Raw genomic sequence first — 24,567 nt, 5'->3', positions numbered from 1 at the left:
AAAGGCTTGTTAGTCCCATATGACCACACATTAGACACTGTCACAGCAATTTCTCATAAAGAAATGCCATGCAGATGATAATCTTAATAATGAGAATAATAATGGTGAGGATAATAATGGTGATGATGATGATAATAACAGTAACAATAATAGTAATTAAAAATAATATGTCAAACAGTGTTCTGCTGTCCTATGCAGACCTGCTAGACCCCACACCTGAAGATTTCTGTTGAGCAGACACTGTGCTCTAGATTTCAGTCCTGGGCCATTTTTCATTTTTTTACATTACTAATACAAATCAATTTAATCCTCTAGAGAAAGAAAGACTATTCATTCTCAGGTTGGGGGTCTCACCTGCTTTGATCAGCATGGAGAAGGAGACAGTTAAAAATGAAACAAAAAATATGCAACAAATTGTGGCAGTGCAGGTAGCTCCAGCTGCTCTGTCTCCTGAGGAAAACTCAGACAACCAGCTGTGGTAGTCAGCAACCCAAGTTTAGCATGTAACTTTGCAGTCATGGTGAGAACCCATGATTCCTTTGTTCTGCTGTTTCCATGTTTTCCCCTGATTGGTTAATGTTTGTTTTTCCCTCCTTGCTTTATGTATGAGGTTGTGTATATTCATTTTCCAAGTTTAATATGTATCAGTTCTAGAAAGTTCTTTGTTCCTCTGTGCCCCATTGGTTCCTTCCCTAAATCCCTCCTTTGTGTTATTTCCATTGGTTCCCTTGCACACAGCCCTGCCTCCTGTCAAGTATCCCATTTGCCGTATCCCTTATCCCCCGCCTTTCCAATCCCCACTATAAAATCCCTGGACCCTTTTCAGATCCTTGGCTTTCCATCTCCTCCCCCCCCACTGTCTCCCTTCAATGAACTTTCTGCGCAGAAATTACACGGAGAGTCCCCTCTCACTTTTGTTTTTTGTCTCTGCCTGCGTGCCTTCACACCCTGTTCAGGGACAGCCCCCTCGGGTGAGGAGCGCACCCTCGTCTGGCTGCGCTTCTGTGTGTGTGTGCCTGCCGCAGGGCAGTCGGGTGCGGCTGGACCTCCGGCCTGTCCTTGAGCTAGCACGCAAAAACCTGACAGCAAATAATGTGTCCCTCAGGATTAGGGAGGTTGTTACAGTAGGGATTACTGTAACACAATGCACCAAACCAGGAGTCCCGTGGAAAGGAAATATATATGGACTGATTCTTGCTAGATGTTTCAGAGATGTTTATTTCTCCAGCCGCATGGCCGGAGCTCTGCCCGGGAACTGTTCCAGTCACGGGACCAAGGGTCCTTCTGCCCGCGCAGGGAACACAAACCAACCAATGGGAACGAGGCTGAGCAGGGGCAGGGAAACCCCGTGTCTGTGCCCTCAGGGCCCCTCTGCCAGGGCTACACGGCGGGGGAGGGACCCCAGCAGGAGGTGTCCACCCGGTCTACATTTTCTCCATGGCTCATCACTTTCTTGTCAGTGATTGAATAAAATTTTTTGTTCCCTGCCCTGGCAGAAGCAGGGCAAGGCATTGCCTGTTTGCCTTGTGGTGGTGGTTGTGAAACCCTGCTTTGGGGGGTATGGGGAGAGAGGTTCTGCCCCTGAGCCTCACCAAAGAGAAATGTGGAGTGTGAGGAGCAGGAGGGGATGGGAGGAGTGGGAGTGAGAGAGCGAATGGGTATTTTGCAGCAGGAATGTAGACAGCCAAAAGGAGCCAGGAGCAGGCTTTAACAGAGATTAAAAGATGTTTCCCAAAGGGCACCGAGGGAAGAGTAGAGCCTCTTGCTGCGTAGCTGGGCTGAGAGCCAGACTAAAGAATGCATCCTGTGTTATCCTGGACAGCCTTGAAATCTGATGGAGTTTGTGCATTTCCAAATGTGAAACCATCTCTGTGTGGCTTTTGAATGCTCTCTGTTATGACAAAATGACAGCACATCCTTGTGCCAACTCTGCCAGATGGGGTCCTGTCACAGACCTCTGAAATCAATGCCTTATCAGCATATTTCTTTTTCTTCTCGTTAACCTGGCATTTGAATGGGGAGGAAATGTGTAACTATTTTTTCCTGTTATGGAGATTTCCCTACCCCCATATTCATAATTTAAAAGGAGGATAATCTTTTAGGTAGATCACATATCTTTTCCTGTGGTTTACAGACATCAATTTAATGATATCTCAAACATTACTTCTATATAATTGGTACAACATAAATGTAATTAATTTTGAACATCTAAACATTTCAGTGCATAAAACTTGGGCCAAACCAAATCACATGAATTATATACCTCTTTGTTACCTTTGACAATATTTCTTTACAATCAGTTGTGATTTCATTTTCTTGTCTGATCTTCTCAGGTCCTCTACTTTTAAGTTGGTTTTATACCAGGGAAGAGATTTTTTAAACACATTCAAGTGTAAAAGCATTTAAATTATTAGTCTCCCTTGTGGTCTTTTGTTGTCTAATGTTTATCTAATGCTCATCTGCTTAAGGTAAATGTTTTATTAAAAAAACAGTCTTAAAAATATTTTAGTGACTCTAACCTTACCAACAAAGCTATATTCAACCATGGTATATTTAACCAGTAAATTCAGTTACCCCTGTGGTTAACAGTGAGCATAGCTGTAGCTGCCTCTTCAGTGCTGCTTGCTGAGCAACTGGAAGACTGGGATAAGTCTAAGATGAGCAAGGAGAAGCAAAGGGAACATATGCAGATATTCAAGGTTGCCTTCGGAAGTATGATCCACCCAAGTTGCTATCCAAGTCCTCTTCACATTCACCTAAACCGCACAAAACTTGGTTTAGAAAGCCATCACCCCCCTCAGCCCATCCCTGGAGGATTTACCTCTCCATGAGTTCTCTCTGGGAGCAGGGATGAGGACCTGGACACGGTGGGGTTGGCATCTGAGAGCTGCAGCACAAAACCCATGGAAATGGTGTAAGAGGACAAATGCTAAGAGGGTCAGCCTCTCATCAGGGCACTCAGCACAGCAGCCATCGTCCTTCCCATCCCACCTGTCCCCAGCTCCCTGGAGGCCGTGGGCACCCTGGCTTTGCCACAACACCTGCTCTTGACACCAGTTGTTTTCCCTGGAGTTTCAGTTCCCACTGTTGTTCACCTCCACAACTGCAGGAGCTACTGATGGCAGTACTCACATGCTGGACTGTGCCAGGCAGATGTGGATCCTGTGCCCGCCCAGGTGGCAAAGGGGAGCCGCAAGGAAGTGCTGCCACTCCTGGTGTGTGCACACCGTCCCAGCCTCCCTCCCTCTTATCTGGGGGTGGGGAAGCCCCACACCCAGAGCACAATAAACATAAATATTAAAAACACTATTTCAGGTTCCTCTTGCTCTTTCACAAATGCCACCAGGCTCAGCTTCCTCAAGATGATTTCTGTCCATCTGTTCTGTTTTACAGGGGCGTGCCATCATGTTGCCTCTCTTTGCTCCTTCTCATTTTCTTCTTTGCTGAGGTCTACGCCTGTTTTTAATCTGAAGCTTATAAAAGAGTTCTGCTCTGAGTCATGAACTAGTCATATATTGGAATTGTGTCTCCTACATTCCCTTGGCATTTATTTCTGGAATGGGGTCTGCATGCAGGAAGGCTATGGTGAGGTATTAAGTATCCAAAAGCAACCACAGCTGGTGTGGACAGATCCTTAAAGAAAGAATTCAGATGAAACCAAATCAGTTTTTTGTAATTCACATTTTGAAACTCAAGGCAATTCTAAAACCAAATTCATTAAAAAGAATGAAAATACAAATCTTTAAATTAAAAGCTGCAGGGGTCAGAATGAAGCATTTTACAGAATTAAAGTACATTCACAAACTGTCTCATTGTCACCAAAATGACAAGGTTTTGGCCCAACACTGTCTGAAAAATGAGCAAGTACAGGTGCTCTCATATGGCAGATGCTCTCCTACCAGATCTCAAAAGTGAGTAATACAGCTCACAGATACTCTTTTAGACCTAAAACAAGCAATGGAGAAACAGTTTAAGCTTTCATGTCTTTATGCTTGAACTCTGGTTGTTGTAGAGGATAGCTGAAAATAATATCCTCAGCTCCCTGAAGACTTAGAAACAAGCAAGTAAATAAAAGAAGCACAGAAGTGTTAATATGACTGTTCTTGTTTCTGCTATTGCTGTATCTGTTACGTAAGGAGAGGAGAAAAAAAAAGTTCGCCTTTTTCAGCCTATCCTGTTGTTTTTTAGTCTGATCTCAGAATATTTGAATGCCTCACCAAAGTGCATCTCAGTTCCTCCTGCTTTACACTTCAACCAGCAGTGGTTTTCCAGTTTATCTGTATTTTCCTCTCAGTATAACAGTCCTCTTTTTTATATGGTGCCAATTTGTGAGTCCTGGGGAAGGAAGTTCAAAGCAATTTCAAGTGGCAAAACCTCAAAGACAGTTCAAAAAAACTTTCAAAATTTTCTTCTCTTTGTCACACAGGGCTCCATTCTTCAGGACCATGAGGTGACAAACTGTGTGTCTTCCACTCTGCATTGCTCTCACACTCTGCAGACTGAAGTAATTTGGTGATAAGTGGAACACAATGTCTTGCAGAGTAAATCCATTTAATCTCAAGGGTTTTGTTCTTCACCCAAGGCTTCAAAGTATGCTCATGACTGTGTTGCCTTAATCAAGACTGGCTCCCATATGCCCCTGCTCTTGGGCCAGCAAAACACTTCTAGAGCAGCCTGAGGCTAACCCACAGACCTTCAGTGGAGGAGCTGTTGGGAGATACCTCTGCCAGGGAGAAGATACATGGAACAAGGTTTATGAAGCAGCTAAGGGCAAGAAATGTCAGGAAGCAACAAAAAAAAAAAAAGAAAATTCTGGACCCTTTTTTTTTTTTTTTTAATGTAGAAGTCCTCCTCTTCACATCTGAGGCTGGATGGAAGATTTCTGGTTCCTGGCATATCTGGTTAAAAAAATAAAAGTCTAAGTGTGAAGTCTCTTTGAGCATTTACATAATACAATTTCTAATGAAACTCTATGATATAATGAGATGATTTATTAACAGCCCAGGGAACAGAGGAACCCCCATGCCTTAGAGACGGTCAAGAAGCCCAACTATGACCAACATTTGAAAAACTGCCCCCTCCCCCTGCCCCCCCCAGTCCCATGTTGGACCATGGGTACCCATGGGTATCTGACCAGGATACACCAGCTGGGCTCCTCAAACACAAGGATGTCTGTATCCTCATCCATCAGTGTACACGTCCTGTCTCCAGTGCTGCAGGCTGGGATGTGTCTGGAGGATCCGCTCCACTCATCTCTCACAGAGGCTCTGGGAGTTCCCTGAACTGGAGCCTTTGAAAAGTGTTGTTAATAGAAGGAAGGGATTTACTCACGTCATCTTTCTGAACAGATACTGATAGCAGATTTAAATTTAGCATGTGTGCAGAAGCCTTCTGCAATTTTTGAAGTCAAAGCAGAATCAAAAAATACTTTCGTGTCCTCAGGAGAAAAAGAAACATGAGTGAAGAAACAGTGTAAGAGGCAAAGATAGATGCTAACTTGTGAATGACTTGCCTGGTTAGTCAATAGCTGCAACAAAAGTGATAATCCAAGAAAGCACTGGAGGGATATGTAGGCCTCAGCAGAAAGTGCTGAGGGGCTGATACGCTGTATGGACAGCACACACTTACGCACCACAGGCCACTGAAAGCACTTCTTTTCACAGTCATTGAGGTTGTAACTGGGACTTTGTTAATGACTAAAAATGTAAGACGGTGTAGGATGATGCAGAAGCCCCAAAACAGAGTGTTGGGACCCAAAGATAGCTGCCATACCAGTGAAGCACAGTGAAGTACATTTTTGCTGGACCTTTAAAGGTTACCTGTTTAAACTGGAGGGGTTTTTTGTTGTGGGTTGGTTTTGTTATTGGTTTGTTGGGGGTTTTTCATGGAATCTTCAACGAGGAGGCAGAAACAGTATAAATTTAATGCAAAGTAATCCTATCTCTTTTAGCCTCTCCTGGGTAGTAACCCTTCAGCTGTCCTATGATTTAGACTCATAGATTTCATTTCGTATGCCCCAGACATTAGAGGAAGGCAACAACGTGAGACAAATAGACTCAAATATCTCCTAGAAATCAAACAGCTTCTGAAGCAGAGGTGCAGAAGTAAAACAAAATGTACTTTTGCTTCAGGGTTTTCTCAATACTAGTTTTTTTTCTTTTCATTGTGGTCCCTCATTCCCCACCCAGACAAAATGCAGTCATGACAACATGGAAATCCCCTGAGCAGCACGTCTCTGATAATAAGATTATTCATGTTCAACAAAAATATTATGTCTGAAAAGACAGACTTTTTCTTTTGGTTTGCTCCAACTGAAACAGGAAAAAAGAAAAAAGAAGAAGATCAAAGTGATAGCCCACTCAATTATAAACAAGACAAATTTAAGGTGAGAAGGTGTCATTTCTGGGTAGTGACCAATTTGCACAGGAGAGCCCTTCTTTAATGACATTTCTGGCTGAAAATGAGGTAGAAATTACCTTGAGGGTTTTTAGAATAATATGAGAGGCAAGATTATTAAGGAAAATACTGACATTCTCAAATAGTCCTTTCTAAAGCAAGCAAGGGGTAGGCCTTAGGGATGAGAAATCACCAGGACTCAATTTCACTAATTAAAATTTGCCTGCTATGTACTTTGGTCAAGCACAGAAAGCTTGTCATGAGAGATGAGGACAAATAACTGCTAACATCCCCCCAGCTGCCTCAGAAAGAGGGAGTTTCTTGAAGGGATACTGTGTGAATTTGGCAGTGACACAAACAGTCCTGTAAAAGAAGTCAAGCTCTTAAGTGAGGGTCAGTCAGCCCATTGTGGTGCCACCTCCAGTGGCTCCAAGGCCCCTGCACCGAGTCCAGCTCCTGCTTTGCGTGGGTGGCCAGGCAGGTCTCTCTCCTATTGGTGGGTGGAAGGTATCATAGAGGTCTGCTCAGCAAATATCTATCCTGCCTCACCCTGGGCTCTCTCTGAACTCAGTGGAGAGAAATAAATGCCTTTAGGGGTTTATATTCATCTTTTTAATGTCTGTGTTAGGACGAGATGAATCGTGCTCCTCCCTGGCCAGACAGAAGCGAAGCGTGGAGAGCCCTGACACAGCAATACACTCTGTAAATGCCTACACACTGGCCAAAGAGCCCAGACCCACCCTTCTGTACCTGCTGAGGCTTAGTGCACCTGCAGGGAATGCTTTGGTGGGGAGCCCAGGGGAGGTTCCACAAGGGGTCCTTGATACAGATTTTGGAGATGTCCATCTTCCAGTCAGCCTTGCTGAACTCTTGTGGAAAGGGGACCATTTCTTCCTAAAAAAACTGGGCAGGGGAGCCCAGAAACAGTGCTTGACTACCCACTGCCCCTTGCCTAGGGCAGCAAGAGACACTGCAGGACAGTCGCTGATGTCCTGGAATGAAGGACGCTTTTCTAGCTGTGAGACCTGAGCTTTCTTCACTTTGGTGAGCGCTTTGAATTATTTCCTTGCAAACAAAAAAGCTGATGCAGCTTCCATATCGAGCCTCATTATTATAGTGTCATCATTTTTTCTGTTTGCTCGGGCCCTGTTACCAATTTTGCCCTCAGTTTCCTTTACACCTCCAACCTGAAGCTTTTTTTGGTGCAGCCAGGGCTGTGCCAGAGCTTGCTCTTCTGTTTCAGGCCCTCAGCTCACCTGTAGTTAGCCACATCTGTCAGCCCTGTGCACGGCCCTGCTTTACGCTCCAGTGTGCGTCGGTGTATTCAGCCACAGAAAGTGTGCAAAGGAAATATTTAACACCTCTTTATCTTTCGTTTTCCACCTTTGCTTTGTCCAAAGCCTGAAAAAATGCGAGATGTGCCACTTTGCTCTCAGGAGCCAGGTTTTGCAGGATTAGTCTTTTAAATCACAGGTTTTTCTGGGTCAGCATTGCCTGTGCAGGACTTCATAGAGTCACAGAAGGGTTTGAGGATCAGCTTGTCCCAACCCCCCTGCTATGGGCAGGGACACCTTCCACTAGGCCATGTTACTCAGAGCTCCATTCAGCCTGGCCTTGAACACTTCCAGTGATGGGGCAGGCACAGTTTCTCTGGGCAACCTGTACCGGAGCTTCACCACCCTCACAGGGAAGAATTTCTTCTGTATATCCAATCTAAATCCACCCTCTTTTAATTTAAAAGCATTGCCTCTTGTCCTGTCACTACAGGCCTTGGTAAATAATTTCTCTCCATCTTTCTTAAAAGCATCCTTTACATACTGAAAGACCATGATAAAGTGTCCCCAGAGCCTTCTCTTCTCTGGGATGAACAACCCCAACTCTCTCAGCCTCTCTGTGCAGGAGATGTGTTCCAGCCCACTCCTCATCTTACTGGCTTCCTCTGGACTTGATTCAACATGTCTGTGTCCTTCTAATGTTGGGGCTGAATGGAGGGAGGGTCTCACAAGAATAAAGAAAACTGCTGGCAGTGCTGCTTTTGATGCTGGTAGTTAAAGAATAAGCAAAAGCAATCATACTTAATAGTTCATACCTGGAAGATTTTTCTCCCTTGGACCTGTGCGCGTCTCCTGGGAGCCAAGGGGATGCCAGGACTAAGCCATGCTCTTAGGGAAACCAGCAGCACAAATCACATGAGCCGAGTCAGGAGCACAGCCCATGAAACGTGCTCCCTTTCCCAATGGGCTTTACCAGGTTTGCCCAAACGAGCTGGCGGGGCTGATCAGAACGTGCTCAGTGCTGAAGCGGGAAGCTGTTTCACAGTAAAAGCTCAGCAATTATCTTTACCTTGGCTTCCTGCCCGCTGCCACCAGCCTGCTGTGCGTAGGCATGTTTACATTTCCCCTCGCTGAGGTCCCGCTGGCAGGCTGCGGGGCTGCTCGGGGCCAGCTATAAAGGAGCGGCGCGGGTTTCGCAAACACCCCCACTGCACACATGCAGCGTGCTCAGGATGACACAGCCCAGTACAGTACTGAGCATTTTCGCCATGTTCCTCCACACCACTTTTGGGGAAAGTGGTTGCACCTCAGCAGACGGTGATGGTGAGTCATTTCGTCTTCATCTTTCCGCTCACGTATCATCTTGAAAATCCTCAGTTAAGAGCTCCAAAATGCAACTGTCTGGTTAAATACATTAGTATTTTAACTTCCAGTCTCTCTTTAGTGCCAGTGCCTGAGGTGGAGCTGGGGGATACCTATTTAATTTAATGCCCTAATCTGCTGTCCTTGTAACATTCAAATCCATATGAAATAAGGGAGACCACAGCTGTATGCACAGGGCATGCAGGGCCAGACCTATTAAACCTTGTTGTAGCTAATGTTCCTGTGGGGAGTTATGCCTGGGCACAGGGATAACTTCACCCTTCTGCAGCCAGTGGTCGCTCTGAGCTGCCATTAGAGAGGAGTGATGTGCCGAGTCTCCTCCAAGTAAAATGTTTTGATGTAACTCAAACTTGTTCCAAACTGTTCCACATCAAAAGCCAAATTTTTATGTTTTCTTTAAGCAGTTTCATCAGCTGTATCTGGGATATAGTCCCAGTCTCCCTTGTAGAATGGCTGATGCAACAACTCAGCCATGGGGTTCTCACAGCTCATCACTAACAGCATTCATCCCCTACTCAGCAAATAATAATAAATTAATAACAGTTTAAATTTAGCCTTTCTGTAGGTTTTATGATCTCATTCAGAGAAGTGAAAATTATTTAGCAGCATCAAGATCAAATATAAAAACATAATAAGCAGAAATAAAACCACTGTTTCAGGCTGCCATTCCTTTTCTCAAGAGGGAGATGAAAAATTTGATTTAGAGATTCAGTCCCAAATCTGTTAAATTCTTATTTGTCTGATACTAAACAAACAGCAATGACAAGAGTGTGCACTATGCCTGAAGGACATGGGCTATCACTCAGACACTGGTAGTTTAGAGCTCCATTGTTTGGGAACAAGAGTTTTCAGTTTTTAGCAGAATGGTTGTGTTCTTATGCTATGTCTCAGGGAATCTAATTTTTCCCTGGGTTTATTTTAATACATGTATCTAGACAGTTGTACATACCTATGTATGTACATAGGATATGCATGATAAGTTTTTTAATTCAGAGAAAACAGGGACTGGCTCAGAACTGCATCTAACCACCCTGTGGGTTTTATTTGTCATTTATTCATACAACTGGCAGCTGCTTAGAGCCAGCTTTGGAAAGCACCTATGGTGATGAATGTTCAGTACTAGTGATTTATTATTGATGTCACTGAAATCTTCAGGGCTTCCCAAAACCAGATATGATCAGACCTTTGCTTGCTTTCTCACTAACGTGAGTAAATCATAATTTCCTTAGACAAACAGATTTAAAAAATCCCCACGGAGCAATTAGAAGCTTTTATGATTTCTTCATCAATCTCCTGGGTTTGGCCAACAAACTAAGTAACTCGGGGTAAAATCACCCATGACGGATGTTTGACTTTCACTGTTTGCCACTCTGACTCACTCTGCCTCCTGACAAAGTGTCCCTAGCCAACTCAGGCATGAAGTTGCCCTTACGGGCACTCATATGGGCGGATGAGGGAAGAGCTAATTGCAGCACTTGCCTCCATCTCCTCTTCTCTTCTGAGCATCAGACTGCCTCCCAGCTGCTGTCCCCCAGCCAGGCAGAAGAGGTGGAGACCCTCAAAAGGCCTCAGAGAGCTACAGACAGAGCTAAGGAGGGGCAGGCAGGGAGGGTGCAGGCAGGCACAAGAGGCTGTGGGGTCTCATGGGCAGGACACCTTCAGTGGTCCTCCTACCCACACTTGTACGGTTTGTTCAGCCCACATCTAAACTAAAACAGGTTCTGCCTGAAACACATCAGTGCTAAAGGTCTCACATTACTCTGTCCATGGAGACTGTCAGTGCTTAGTTGTGCCCTCAGTGTCACATGTTGTTGTCAGTCCTGGTGGCTTTAGAGCATAAAGCTGAAGCACGTCCTTAGCCTCTGGTAACACTCTTCATAAAGGTTCCTGAGATTCCTGCTGTGGTTTGAACCATCCTGCTGGATGCTGCCCAAACCCAACAGAGAATAATTTCTGTGAAGGATCTGCCACGGCTGTAGCTATGAAAGCAGTTTTTATCCCACTTTAGAATCACTCCTTCCCAAGCCCTGCCTTGATTCCACCAGAGCCAGGTTCATGACTCTGCCTGGTCTAGGCTTCTCAAGGCAAATATTGCAATGGCCTTGTAAATTTTTAACTGAGTGAAGAGTTCTTAGCAGTATGAGTCATGTCAGACTCACAAAAACCATTTATATAGCAAACACATTTGTGCGTGGTGGTTCTGAGGTTTAGGGCAGAAGTGAGGCTGAGACTATGTGCATACTTATGTCAGACAAAAATTAGTCAGCCCATGGAAAAACCACAGAAAAAATAGCATTTCAAATTGCTTGCTTAACACTGTTCCTGAGGTTTAATTATCATATATTCTATGGTTATTATGTTATTTCTATGAATAAGGAACCATATAATCACAATGTGAATGTTCTAAGAGATAAAGTCAGCTTTCCTTCCAGTGTGGCACCAGAGCTGCGCTGTATTGGTTAAACCTTGAATGGCTGTTTGAACTGCAAGACTAAACTTTTTCTTTCTTTTTATTTTGCAACGAGACTGATAGAAAATTAATTATAATCTGTGTAACTTTTCAGCAAATCAGTAGTGAATAATTGCATTTTTTTTTATATAAGCCATTTATTAATAGGATGATTGTCAGGTTTTTGTGTTGATGAAAAATCCAGTATATGTAATTTGCATATATGGAGATCACCAAGCAGTCTTATACAAAGGAAGATTAGTCATCCTAATCTTTAAGTTTTAGTATTGCCTTGAGCATAAAGCAAGTCCCTGGTAGTTGCAAGTAAAATGTTAAGAGAGGCTTAGAACATGACATATCTGTGCATGTCAGCTTTGGGTGTATATATCTATACAAAATATGGTACATTGGTTTTTTCTATTTTAAACAGATTCATTTCAGCTTACTTGGTATCCCTCAAATTTTGAAAACACTTACATTTTTATGTACGCACTTTTACCCACAAATATGCAACGCTATGTGGTATGTATTTCTGTACAAGTATGTCTGCCCTTATGGCACACGGCTGCACTGGACAAGACTGTCACCTCTGTGAAACTGCTGCAGGGCTTGTACCAGAGTTGGGCTGACCTCTGTGTCTCTGTCTTGAATGTGATGGTTAAATGCAGCAGATTTGTACAGGATCTGTTGTGTCTGTGTCTGTGCTGCACAGGTTCTCCCCTCAAAGCAGCAATGCTGGTACAGGACACTGTATTTGTGGTCCTTCAGGGAGATCTGGGGTCCCTGAGTTATGCTGAAAAGACCAGTAATAATTTCTTAGCACCAGTTGCTCATGGTGACAAATGGCCACTGAGTCTTAGCTCATGGGGGAAGAGATCTGCCCGTGGATTAGCACAGCATCAGATGCTCCTATCCCATCACAGGTGCTGGTGGCAGCAGTCCCCTTCCTAGCCTCTGCCTGCACTTCTTTTGTGTTTTTCTCTGCATTTCTGACTGACTTCTGGACTTCTTCTCTTACTCAAAATCTGACTACAGATGAGAGAGTTGACCATTATTTTCTCTGGGAGGGATTTTCCATTGGAAATTTTTCAACAGGCATTTCTCCACTCCATTTGCGAGTCTGAGTCACTGATGCCCCACGGCAGATAGCAATAGGACAAGGAGGAACAGTTTTTAACTGTGAAAAGAGAGATTTAGATTAGATTTTAGGAAGAAATTCTGTACTTAGAGGGCAGTGAAGCTCTGGAACAAGCTGCCCCAAGAAGTTGCAGATGCCCCATCCCTGAAAGTGTTCAAGGGCAGTTTGAATGAGCCCCGAGTAAACTGATCCAGTGGCTGTCATTCCTGCCCAAGGTGGGTGAAAGTAAATCATCTCTAAGATCCCTTCCAACCCAAAGCTTTCTTTGATTCCATGATTACTTTTCTCACTGCATCAGGTGCCCTACATGGCAAGGACCTGTCTGAGGAATGAGTAGCAGAGGACTGAGCAGGGGATTGAGGATAATCCCTTGACTCAGGAAAGAGGCTTATGTAACGTGACAGCTACCCTTAACCATTGGTGAAAGGAGTCAGAGGCATTCCTGCCCCTGAGATCCATTCAAGGAGTCATGACAATAACCCTTTCCCCATCCACTTGGCTATAGTGGGTGAGGTTTCATGACAGTTTCTGCCAGAGAGGATGCCTCTCAGAAGCATCAGTTTTTGCGTCACTGGCCACATACCTGCCAAGTGTGGGATTTTAGAATTACGCCCTTAGTCAAATCATGATTGTGTTATTAGTCATTGAAGCAAATTTGCAAGAAGCCATGCATTCTGGCAGAAGGTCTTATATTTCCCTCCTCAGCCCAAATTCTTGACATTTCAGAAAGCTTTTCAGTACAACCAAAATGTGGCTTAGCTTCCTCATGGCACACATATACTCTTGCAAGTGGGGGAACTTCATCCTGGCATGCAGGGAGAGCAACCTTGAAAGGTGCAAACGGCTTTTAACTTCATTTTGGACAAGGTTTCTTTGCTTCTTACAAAACAGGTGGGTTGATCCTCTTTCTTTCAGGCAACCACATGAAGAAAAAGCATCCCATACAATGGAGCTGCCAATCAATACACTCACAGGTCTACTTCAGTAACATCTTGTGAATATCTCCTTAGGGACTCTCGGGGATGATGAGCCAGACAATTTTGACATTGATTGCTTCAGCCAGCTGGAAATTAAGGACTCCTTTAGCAGCCTGACCTGCAATTTCACCGAGCTGCCTCCTTACAACACTAACTATACCCTGTCTCTGTGGTAAGTGCTGTCAGTCTGTCCCTCAGTAAACACCTGGGAAGGGAAATGCTGAGCACTAGTGAGTCACGTTGCCACATGCAAGGAAACAGGGGCAACAAAGCTAGACAAAATCCTGCTTCAGAGTGTCTTGCCAAGTTTGACTACTATATTCAGCAAAGGAGAAGAATTCACTGAAGCAGAACATAGCCGCCTAATGAGAAAAAGAAAGCTGGAAGGATTTTTAAAGAGGACTATAATGTCTCCAATAGTTCTGATCTTGCCTCTGTTGCTCCAGAACACCTGTAATATGGATGTAGCCCAGCATGAACAGAGAACTTTTTACTTTAAATTAAATAGTATTTTAAAAAAATATTTTTGAAGACAGAGATCCTTGCCACAGAAAATTCTTTAGCAGAAGATTCATTTTCCACATCAGAGAAAATGCCTTTATCTAGGTTAAGACAAAAATTCAGCTATTGCCTTTGCACACACAGACATGCAAGAAATACACTAGAACAAGTACACAAACCCCCAACAGCTACCAAACACATCAGTCATCTCCACTTCCTATCAAGGCTGTGAAACTCTTTCCACCTTTTCTTTTCACTGTTGCACCAAGCTGAAAATCAAATTTTGTTTCTTGAGCTTACTGACGCTTTTCTCTTTTTCTGTTTTTCCTGAAACTCAAAGTTATGTGGCAGCCAAAAAAAGAAGTGGATATTTTAAAAAAAAAATCTTTATATACTAATCACTAATTATTTCCTTTTTTTCCTCATAGTTTATTAGAATTTTTCTATTTTCATGGGACTTATTATAAGTTTTGACTGAAGTTTTATGGCAGTTCTCAAACATGAGAGCCACAGAAATGGAAAAAAAAGTTCTGAAACTGCCATATGATTCCTTCATGGCCAGGCTGACTGTTGACCCTCATTTGCTACCACTTAAGTCAGTGAGGAATTTCTCTTATCTTCAAAGAGCATCAAAACCTATTGCCCTGTACTTAAAAATAGCAGCAGTAAGGTAGTTTTTAAAGGTACAAATGTTTTAACACATATACCTCCAATTAAATAATTGCACTTTTTTCTCCATGACATGGAGAGCTCCGTGATGCTTAATGTGATTCACATCTCTTTATTTTTGTGCTCAAAGACCAGAAGGAAAAACACTATCAGTCTCTCAAACTCCTTATTTGCATTGCATTATTTCTTATTTCACATGGAGTCCCACTTCAGAGAAAGTGAAATCAGCAAGCAGGATTCATCCTTTGTGGTAAGTAGTCAAGTTATAATAAGGCTGAGAAGAAATTAATGTTGTGTCACTTTGGCCAACAGTACCAAGGAAGACAACAATTACGCCTGCTCCAACATGAAGAAACAGGAAGATGCATTCTTCTTACAGTTCAATGATATACTCTCAAACAGAGATGTTTGCATATACTCTGAGACAAAGAGAAGGGTCTGCAGGAGTCTGGTTGTAACTGACATTGGTGAGACACATAACATTTTGGATGTTTTTGAGTTATAGGGGTTACTGGGGAAAAAATAGCCCAGCAGAAAGCCTAAGTGCCAATTTGGATGACGTAGAGGCACCATAAAATAGTGTCTTAGCAGGATGTGTAGCCTGGACTGGGGTGTTACCAGGCTGTGGTGTTTCAAAGCCAAACATCATTAACCTCCATTCAAAATGTGTAGCTGAATTCTGGCTTATTGTGACACTCTGCCCAGACTGGGACATAGACTGAATCCCATCCATGGCTGAAGCAGCTGTTCCTGTGTATGGATGAACTGTCAAGCAGGGACATTTTGTTCATCTCTGACTAGGGACAATGCAGTTCAGGGACTGGCCACCCCATGGACAGCATGAGCCCAGTAGCACTAGGAACACAAGGTTGCAAGATCTCACTTCACATCGTGGTGTATCCTGTAGTCTGAAGAAGGTGCATCCTGCACTGATGACTGTGAACAGGCCAGTCAAAGATACACCAGGGACCTGCCTGAGCCAGGGAATAGGAGACTCCAGGGGAAGAGGGCATCCACAGAACCTACTGTTCTTGGTAACCAGTCTCATTCAAAGGTGGTAGAAAAGCCTATGTAGGACAGATTCTTCTCTGTTCTTCTCTGGTGCCACATTGCTTTGTCTCATGTTGGCAGTAGGCACTGCAACATCCCTCTGTTGTGAAGCATTTCTGCCACAGTCCAGTAGTTTTGTAATAACCTTACACTACCTTTCAGTTTACAAGGGAACCTGAACCATCTCTGGCAGTCACTACTCTAAAAACTGTGGAAGGACTAAGTGTTTAGGGGTTGTAGAAGGAGTGAGAACAATTTATAGCTAAATGTGTTATCCAGAGAGGAGAGAGGTGTGGGCTGTCTGTTGCTGTGAGAGTTGATGTACTTACACACGGTGAATTCAGGAAACCTCAGTGTCACAGCCACAAGTCCCTGCAGGTCTCAAGCACATCCAGCTGAGGCTCAGCTTGGGGAGAGCCCTGACGGCTGCATTTCAGATTTGATGTACTTGCACGGATAGTCTTTGGCACAGTCTCCTGCAGACCAGGTCAGGTGTGGGCTCATAGCAATGGTCTAGAGCCACAGCCCCCTCTGCTCTATCTAGCACTGTCAGACTTTGTCCCTTCCTCTGTCCCACTGCCCTGACAGCCAGCCTCAGTGGTACCTGAGCCCAGTTTGTTTCCCAGTGCCTTCTCCCAGCTGGGTTTTGCCAGGGGACCTCCATCGCAGAGCACTAGCTAGAGGGACTGAATTTCAGGCTTTCAAGCTGCCACAGGGGTGGACATGCTCAGGAATTGCTTTCCAAGACTAAATGCCTTATCCCTCACAGGCACCTCCCCTGCTGGTCAAACTTCTCTAGCATAACAAAACCAAGCCCCTCTCAGGATCAGGGTGTAAGGATGAGCTGAGATTCAGCATGAGGATTGCCCAGCTCAGGACAGCTCTTGCTCAAGATAGGTCACCCTGCAGGGCTGTAACTTGAAGTAGACTTTTTTTACATTTCAAAGCCTGTTTATTTTCTAGTACCATTATTCTGCTCCTGTTATATACTGGTTTGTTGTCATTTGCAGTTAAGCCTGAAGTTCCTTTCGCTATAAACATCACATATGAAAGGGAGGCAAATGAGTATCTTATTCGTTACTGTACACCACACTCAAGGAAGAAATACTTAAAGGACAAATTAGTACACCAAGTAGCCTATCGGCAGAAAGAAGGTACTTGGAAGGTAAGTGGTGATGTACTGTTGTGCTTGCACTAATTTCCAAAATGAAGCATTATGATAATTACCTGTACCATGCAAAAATGGTCACATCTGCACTTCTGCAGATCTCCATCTGAAAATTTGGAAAGGTGCAATATTTGGTATTTGGATATTTCATCAGTCAAAAGAGGTTTCCTTCATTTGAGTGGGAAGAGAAGACATAATGTGTTGAACCATTCTAAGTTTGCTCTTTGCTACGGTGATTTTGCTGGTTTTTTCTGTGCTCATCAGTCAGCAAAATGTGTGACCTCTTTACTTATTTAGCAAGTTTCCTCAAGTCTCCTTTTTCTCTCAGTCCTTCCAGGCTTCCAGTGCAGCCCTGCAGGCTATCTGAGGCTGCAGCTGCCTGTGACCTGGGTCTGATTTGGGCTGCCCAGCCACAGGGATCTCTGTGTCCTCTGTCACCAGGGCAGCCATGCAAAAGCTAGTCACGATGTTTGAAAGCCTGGACTACACCTGGGTTTTACAGAGGGAACACAGTGTTGTCCACAAAAATCAGATTATTTACCTGAAGTGCAGCAACCCAGTAATTACACACTTGAAAGAGACATTGATTGTTCCAGCCTGGGTGCTCAGTGGTATTCCACAAATCAAGCACACCAGCTGCAGAAACTTTTTCCTATTTATACATTTTAGCAAATAAACTAATTAGTGTTTGTTGGCTACAAGGTACATAGTTCTCTTATTAATTAGTGTTCTATCAGTTAATGATTCTCTCATGCCTCATGCTAATTAGCCCGCAGGCTCAGTTTTGTCTTCTCTTGAGTTAGTGGCTCTTGTGATCTGGTGGGCCATGAGTCAGCAGTCGTGATCTGCTCCTGCCAGAATTACCTTCTACGCAGTCTGAGCTGATTCAGCACAGTCACTGAGTTGTTTTTATTTGTTTCTTCCTTATCTTGGGGGTTCTGCCAAATGTCCTCTATTATGGCCCATAAATTCTGCACACTTTGTGTCCATTAGCAGTGCTACATCCTTCTTCCCAAGCTTTGTTAACCTCTCCCAGGTCTCAGATCATCAAAGCATGCCAAGACCCAAACCTTAACAAGGCAATTCTACCCACAAGTAATTTTTTTTCGAACAGCTGGACATCACTTGCTTATTAACTGCTCTCTATTTCACAGATTAAATCTCCCTCCTTGTTGAGTAGGCTTGAAAATATACAAAGATCAAACATCAAAGAACTCAAGGGTAAAAAAATGGACTCAGGCAGCCAAATACATTGAAATGGAGAGCACTGGAGCTGCACTGCAGGATTTCAGCTCCTTCCCTGTAACTGCCCTTTCAGACATTGTCTTTTTATGCTGCAGAAATGTATTTTTTCCGCACCTCTCTTCTGAGCCTTTCCAGGGAAGTATATATTTCCTACTGCAGTGTCAGCTGCTGCAAAGCACAGTTAATACTTGCAGCTGTTCTCCAAAAAGCCTTTACCCGGCATTTGTCTCTCTTCTCAATACTATCTGGACTATGCCTCTGTTTAACTAGGCTGATGCCCTGATAAGCACCTGTATCATAGCTAGAGAGATGGAGCAAAGAGCACAGCATTTCAGGGATGCACCTGATCTCACATATTTTGCTGAACTCGAGGATAATTCTCCACTGTCTGCTGGAAAAATAACTGGATTTTGTGTGTGTGTGTGTTTAGACAATAGAGTCACCATACCTTCAGATAAAATTGCTGGGGAGAAACCTTGAAAGTGAAGCATCGTATGAGGTGAAAGTACGTTCTCAGCCTGACGGAGATTATTTTAAGGGCACATGGAGTGGATGGAGCACTTCCAAGAGCTTCAAGACAAAAAGAGAGCATGACTCCATGGAGAGCTGTAAGTGCTGAAAACACTTTAGTCCACCTGGAGGAAAGCAGAGCTGGGGGCCTGGGCTCCCTGACCAGTGTCGGCAGCAGCAGGGATGAGAGATTGGGGAGGGAAGAGCGCACAGCCACAGCAGGGTCAGTCATCACAGACACAGGCACTCCAAGGAGGTGACTCACAGAACAGCTGGATTGCACTGGTCTGGGGCTGGCTCTCCATGAAAATTTAAATCTCTCTGGAGGGCAATAAGGTCAGAGGAAATGCTGCTATGAGAGCATGAGGGCGTGGGTGCAGAGGGAGATGAAGGCTGACTCACTGCTTGCTGCTGGCTGGCTTACAAGGAGAAGGAAGAGCTTGCACCAGGCATTTTGGGTAAGGCACAAGGAGCTGTGAAACATAAACCATTTCAGTAGCCTGGGTTTGTGTGTGAATGTGGCACTTGAATCACAAATGCAACACAGGATAAAATCTCATCACTGCACATGAATAATATTTGTGGTGCTTGGGTCCCTTCAGTCCCCAGGGGCACCTCAGCATTACCTGTGTTAGAAGTCATCTCTGTACTGCTGTGAGGACACAGTGAGTGCTGGTTTCAACGCACTGGAGGTGACAGCACATTTCAAGCTGCTTTAATCCAGTCTGTGAACCCAGCTAAAAACTCAGCCAAGTGCTGATGCTCTGGCAGCCTGTCTTTTACCTCCTTCACAGAGGCAGGAGAAATGAGCCATTGCACCAGCCCAGTGACAAGCAAGTGCAATGCTTGGTGTTAATTCCTAATTTATCATCTGAAAAGACATCACAGTTGTGGTGGCTTAACAGTGAGACATTTACATGCATTGGCTCATGTTCTTTGTTTTCCTTTAGATAGCACTGTGGCCATGATTATATTCTCCATCCTGGGATTCATACTGTCTATTGTTATGATTGCACTGATCGTAATTTTTTGGGAAAACAGGTAATCTCTTTGTATCAGAAAAGGTATTGGAACCCAATACTGTTCTGACAGTCTTATTGCTTTCCCTGTTATACTTGTGAACTATTCTCTCTCCATCTCTGGAGTTCTGTATCAAGCTGATGGTAAGCAAATGGGCAATACAAGAGACAGTGTTGGCAGGCAGAAGATGACCTGCCACTCGGAGCAGTTTTCAGTCTTGGGCTCAAAACATTGGGACCTTTGGCGAGCCAAAGTCACCACAAAATGCTTACAAACTCAGTGTCCCACTGGAGGCAAATTTGGCTCACAAACTTCAACCAAAATCCAGAAAAAAAAGAGACCTGTGGGTTTCGATGAAGTCCCAAGAAGTGTGGAAACAGCATTCCAGAGTGATGACCTCTTTCCCTTTCACAGGCTAAGTCAGAGGGGTGTTTGCTCTGCAGTACTTTCAGAAGCAGCAGGGCAGAGCCCTCGGCAACAGAGGCTTGATGGTGTCAGACACCAGCCTGGCCAAATCCAGCCAGTCATGAGGTGAGATCAGGCAGAAGTGGGACTAGGGATACATTCATTACCAAAGCAGTCATTGGTCTGCATTAGGGTTTTTTCATATATTTGCTACACAGCAGTAGATAGATAACTGTAGGTATGTTTTTAATGACATGGCTCACTAGAGCTGACAAGCTTAAGAAAATGAACAGATATGTAGATAATCTTATGAAACTAGGATCTGATGGGAAAAAATCCATGTTTAACAATAGAAGATGTACCCCTTGTAAGACAGAAAGCCCAGAACTGTTCAATGACATTCAGAGCAGCCTGTCCATGACACCCAGATCAAGAGAGGTAGCTGTGTGTGAGCTGCTTTTTTGGGACAACGCTTGGGCTGTGCTGACTCCAGAGTTACACATGGGGACTACCTGGCAATGTTAAACATGGGGATTACCTGGCTAGTGCTAGTTGACCTCAGCCAACCCATGCCACAAACAATTTTAATAATAGAACATTTTAGACCACTGGAGTTATCTGCCCTGGTGCTACTTTGTTCACAAGTATAGAGATAACTTGAGATTTCTAGTTCTTGTGTTTTACTGTTGCTGGGAACCTGCAGTTCTCTAACTTTTCTACAAGTGTTGCTTATAGAAAACTGCAGCAAAAACAGCTCAGACTTTTTGATCCCAGATATTTCCATTTTAAAAAGAAGAGGGATTTATACATGTGTGTGTATATACAGCCAAACAGACACATAAATAAAATGAAATGCATATTCATATACATGTAGAATTATATTTCTATCAATACAATGATTGAATATCAGTTGGACAATATTCTCTAGATGCATCACAGCTGAGGGTAGCAGGCAGCACAGCATGAGCACTTTGCTAATCAAGGCAGTAAAAATGAGACCTGTGGAAGGTTACAGGACAGATGTCTGAAGCCCAAATTCCTGGCCAAGGAATGGGACAATATGCCATTCTTTGAATTAATTTAACACGCAGAAGCAAGTGTCAGAAAATTTCCACTTTAACCACAGCATCTTCTTGCGCTTGCAGAAACCAGTTTCATCATGCAGAACCCTGTTAACACAGCCAGATGAAAACAAGCAAAATGCTCTTTGCCAGCATAATTTGCTGCCTTTCCAGTACTTAGTGAAGTGTCTTCTTTTGACTGTAACAATTTGTGTACTCAAAAGAAGAATGACTTTTTGGTGACCTTTACAACTCCTTTTCTCTTCTCTGTTTTATTCTGAGACTTCTCTGTCTTTATTCTGGGTAATCTCAGCTAGCCCTAAGGCTTTGTGAGAACTTGTACAAATGATGCAAAATGAACCTCTGATACCTCAACACAGCCCTCTTATGCTGCTTTTTGTCTATCGTTGCTGTTTCAGGATCAAGCCTGCTGTATGGCCAAACCTTCCTGACCACAAAAAAACCCTGGAGCAACTATGCAGGAAGCCAAAAAACGTATGTTCTTCCTCTGTTCTTTCCACCTGAGTATAGATTCTTGGGGACAAAACTAATGCTCATGAGAGGCACTATGTACATTTTCTGCATGAACTAGGACATGTTTCAGAAATTCTACATTTCACTGAAGAGGGCCCACATTTTCTCATGCAGATGTCAGCCAAGGGTATGGAAATAACACACAATTGAACTGGTGCCTGAGGTTTGACTTGTGCAAAGTAACTACAGAGGTCTTGTGAAGTTGACGTATGAAGAAAGGCTGAGGGAATTAAGGTTGTTTATAGAAGAAAAACAAGCTCAGGATGGGGAATACTACCTACTATACTTCCAATACCTAAGGTGTATGTAGAGAGCTGGGGGAGGTGCTCTCACCACAAGGCTGTATGGTGACAGGACCAGAGGCAACAAGCCTCTGGTGTGTCGCTTCAGGGCAAACTTCTGGATATAAGGAAAGAATCTTCCTTGTAAAAATAATTTAAAATTGTGTAGCCTGCCCAAAGACAAAGTAGGCTCTCCTTTGGGAAAATGTTTAAGGCTTGTCTTGATGGAGCCCTGAATAGCCTAATCCAGGTCCTGCTTCTGGCAGAATGTTGGACTCCACAGCTCCTTTCCAACCAAGATGCTTTGGTGATTTGATGAAACTGTGATCATGGGTCTGGATGGGGAACTTTCGCTAGCATCCCTGGTGATGTCCATGCACCCTGACCTGGCCAGCAGCATTGTTCATACATCATGCAGTATATGAACTGCTTTGCCAGTTAAAAGCCAGATGGACAAAGGCTAAAAACCATAAGATATGAGCTTAACTTGTTGTCTTAAAACTATATACCTAGTTCATTTTTTTTCACAAAGAAAGTAATTAGTGCTGTTCACTCCAGGTACATTATTAGCATGTTCTTTATTTAACAGGAGACCTAACACAGCTCTCCCAGCCCCTGGGCTCTCCAGTTCAGGGATTCCTAATATGTTTCAGAAAGTCATTGCAAATTTTTACTTCCCTTGCTGCTAAATTAGGAAGGTAAAACTGAAAGAAACCACCTGGGTGGGCACACTCCTTCCTGTGAAATGGCAGGCATGGTGTCTCAGAAAAGTCCCTGAAACATTGTATAGAGCGTAAAACACTCTCCAGGGGTACTGCCCAGAGGAGGACACAGGATAGATCCAAGTTAATGGGGAAAGGGATTTTCAGCCATATGATAGCTTATTCTGTGCTAACCTATTGTTCAGCCTGCTCAGGGTTACCTCTAGAGTTAAAGAAATAATAAACACCCTTCTAAAATCAAATAAATTATCAAAGAACCTTTTCTCTTAAGCTACTACCCACTTTTGACTAATTGTGCTATTCCCTTTGCCACACAGAATTTTGATATAAGCTTTAACCCAGACAGTTTTGGTTATGTTCATATCCATAAAGTGGATGGCCTTTGGGCAAAAGCTGAACTGGAAAATTTTCTTCAGCCATCAACTGCTCCAGAGACAAGCATTCAAGAAAAATTCAGGAGTGGATCAGACCTGAAGATGATCCCTGCAATGGCAGACAAAAACAACCTAAACCCACCCATGTCTTATGGAGGAGTCTGGCCAGCTGAAGCCCTGCACAGGCTCCTGGGCACCAGCCAGTTTGCAGTCACCGAGGGCAGCTGCAGCTCCAGCACCTACGAGGTTTGCCACAGCAACAGGGTGCCTCTGCACAATGATGGTTTCAACCTTTTCTCCACACCTTCCCTGGATCCTTCTGGCCAGACCCATCCAGAGCCCCTAAATGACGACACCATCTCCCAGATGCTGCCTAACAGTGACATGAGATCACCAAACAATGAGGAAGCCTATGTCACAATGTCCAACTTCTACAAAATTCAGTAAATCTCACAAGAATTACAGAATGTCTTTTTTTCTCCAACACAAGCAGGATGCTGAAGCCTTCTTGTTTTGTTTCCCTATATCCTGTGAGTTCCCACCTCCCTCACACACTCTGCTCACAGTGAAATGCTATACCTGCAAGGAAGTGGGTTCTCCTACATTCCAGTGAGAAGAAGCCTATCTTGGCACTCAGTATGCTGCTAGCAGTCTCACTGCAGCAGAAATTGAATTTTGATTTTGATCTTCAAATGTGATTAATCCAGAGCAGTGACAATGCAGTCCCAGCTGAGGATCACAGCATGTCTCAAAGAAGTTAATGAACTCTTTTGTTACCCTCTTGGTTACAGAGTTAAGCTCTTATTAATGCCCTAACAAGAAATATGGCAATAAATTCCACTTAAATAGAGCCCAATCTCTTCTAAACACTGGTGGGTCAAGACTAACTCCCCCCCAGTCAGTCTAAGTCCATGAGTTTGCAAAAAGACAGTAAATTAGAGTTGCTATTCAGCATTAGGTGCCTGGGGATTCACAAGCCTGAGCACCACAATGAGTGGCAGCTGAGTGCCCAGCAAAAACTTTACACTTTAGGGAGATATTTCCTGAGATGGATTTAAATTTCTGAGGGTTTTTTGTGAGACACAAATTAAAACAAAGCAAACCCTAAATGCCACTACTTTTTGCTATTGGTAGAGATCTGCACTTAAGCCAATTAGAGGATCCACAGGTACTTCTGCTAATATTCAGTATTTCATGTACAAACTGTGTGAAGCAAAGTCCTTTCTCTTCCTAGAAGCTGAATTAGGGCTGTAAATTGCATGATGCTGTCTTTTTCTGCAGCTCTTATGCAAGCATTAGTGTAGCATAAGTGCTTTCCAGGCCAGAGGCTGGGCTGACCATGTTTGTTGACTAGCATTATTCCCAATGGCTGTGACTGCACACAAATACTATGAATTTGGACAGGCCATG

The 24,567-nt window shown here is 43.7% G+C and overlaps 1 protein-coding gene and 1 long non-coding RNA gene across 3 annotated transcripts; one reads left to right on the top strand and one right to left on the bottom strand.

Annotated features, from left to right (window-relative positions):
• Positions 1–1,351: 1,351 nt before the first annotated feature.
• Positions 1,352–8,798, bottom strand: LOC125320123. Its single transcript, XR_007201012.1, has 3 exons — positions 8,486–8,798; positions 5,135–5,290; positions 1,352–4,898 (listed from the first exon to the last, which is right to left on the bottom strand). It is a non-coding gene; the product is annotated as an uncharacterized LOC125320123 (long non-coding RNA).
• A 30-nt stretch (positions 8,799–8,828) lies between these two features.
• IL7R (interleukin 7 receptor) lies at positions 8,829–24,007 on the top strand. Of its 2 annotated transcripts, none has more exons than XM_048292124.1 (8): positions 8,829–8,993; positions 13,651–13,789; positions 15,100–15,254; positions 16,848–17,002; positions 18,681–18,858; positions 19,711–19,801; positions 21,666–21,741; positions 23,200–24,007. In XM_048292124.1, exons 1-8 carry the CDS (start codon positions 8,903–8,905, stop codon positions 23,602–23,604), a joined length of 1,290 nt encoding a protein of 429 aa, XP_048148081.1. In that variant the 5' UTR covers positions 8,829–8,902; the 3' UTR covers positions 23,605–24,007. The 2 variants fall into 2 exon arrangements, with proteins under 2 accessions (XP_048148081.1, XP_048148082.1); XM_048292125.1 differs by having other exon boundaries at positions 8,832–8,993; positions 23,101–24,007.
• Positions 24,008–24,567: the final 560 nt, after the last annotated feature.

The sequence above is a fragment of the Corvus hawaiiensis genome, chromosome Z (genome assembly GCF_020740725.1).
Source record: "Corvus hawaiiensis isolate bCorHaw1 chromosome Z, bCorHaw1.pri.cur, whole genome shotgun sequence".
Lineage (NCBI taxonomy): Eukaryota > Metazoa > Chordata > Aves > Passeriformes > Corvidae > Corvus > Corvus hawaiiensis.
This window is presented reverse-complemented; position numbering and strand designations above follow the sequence as displayed.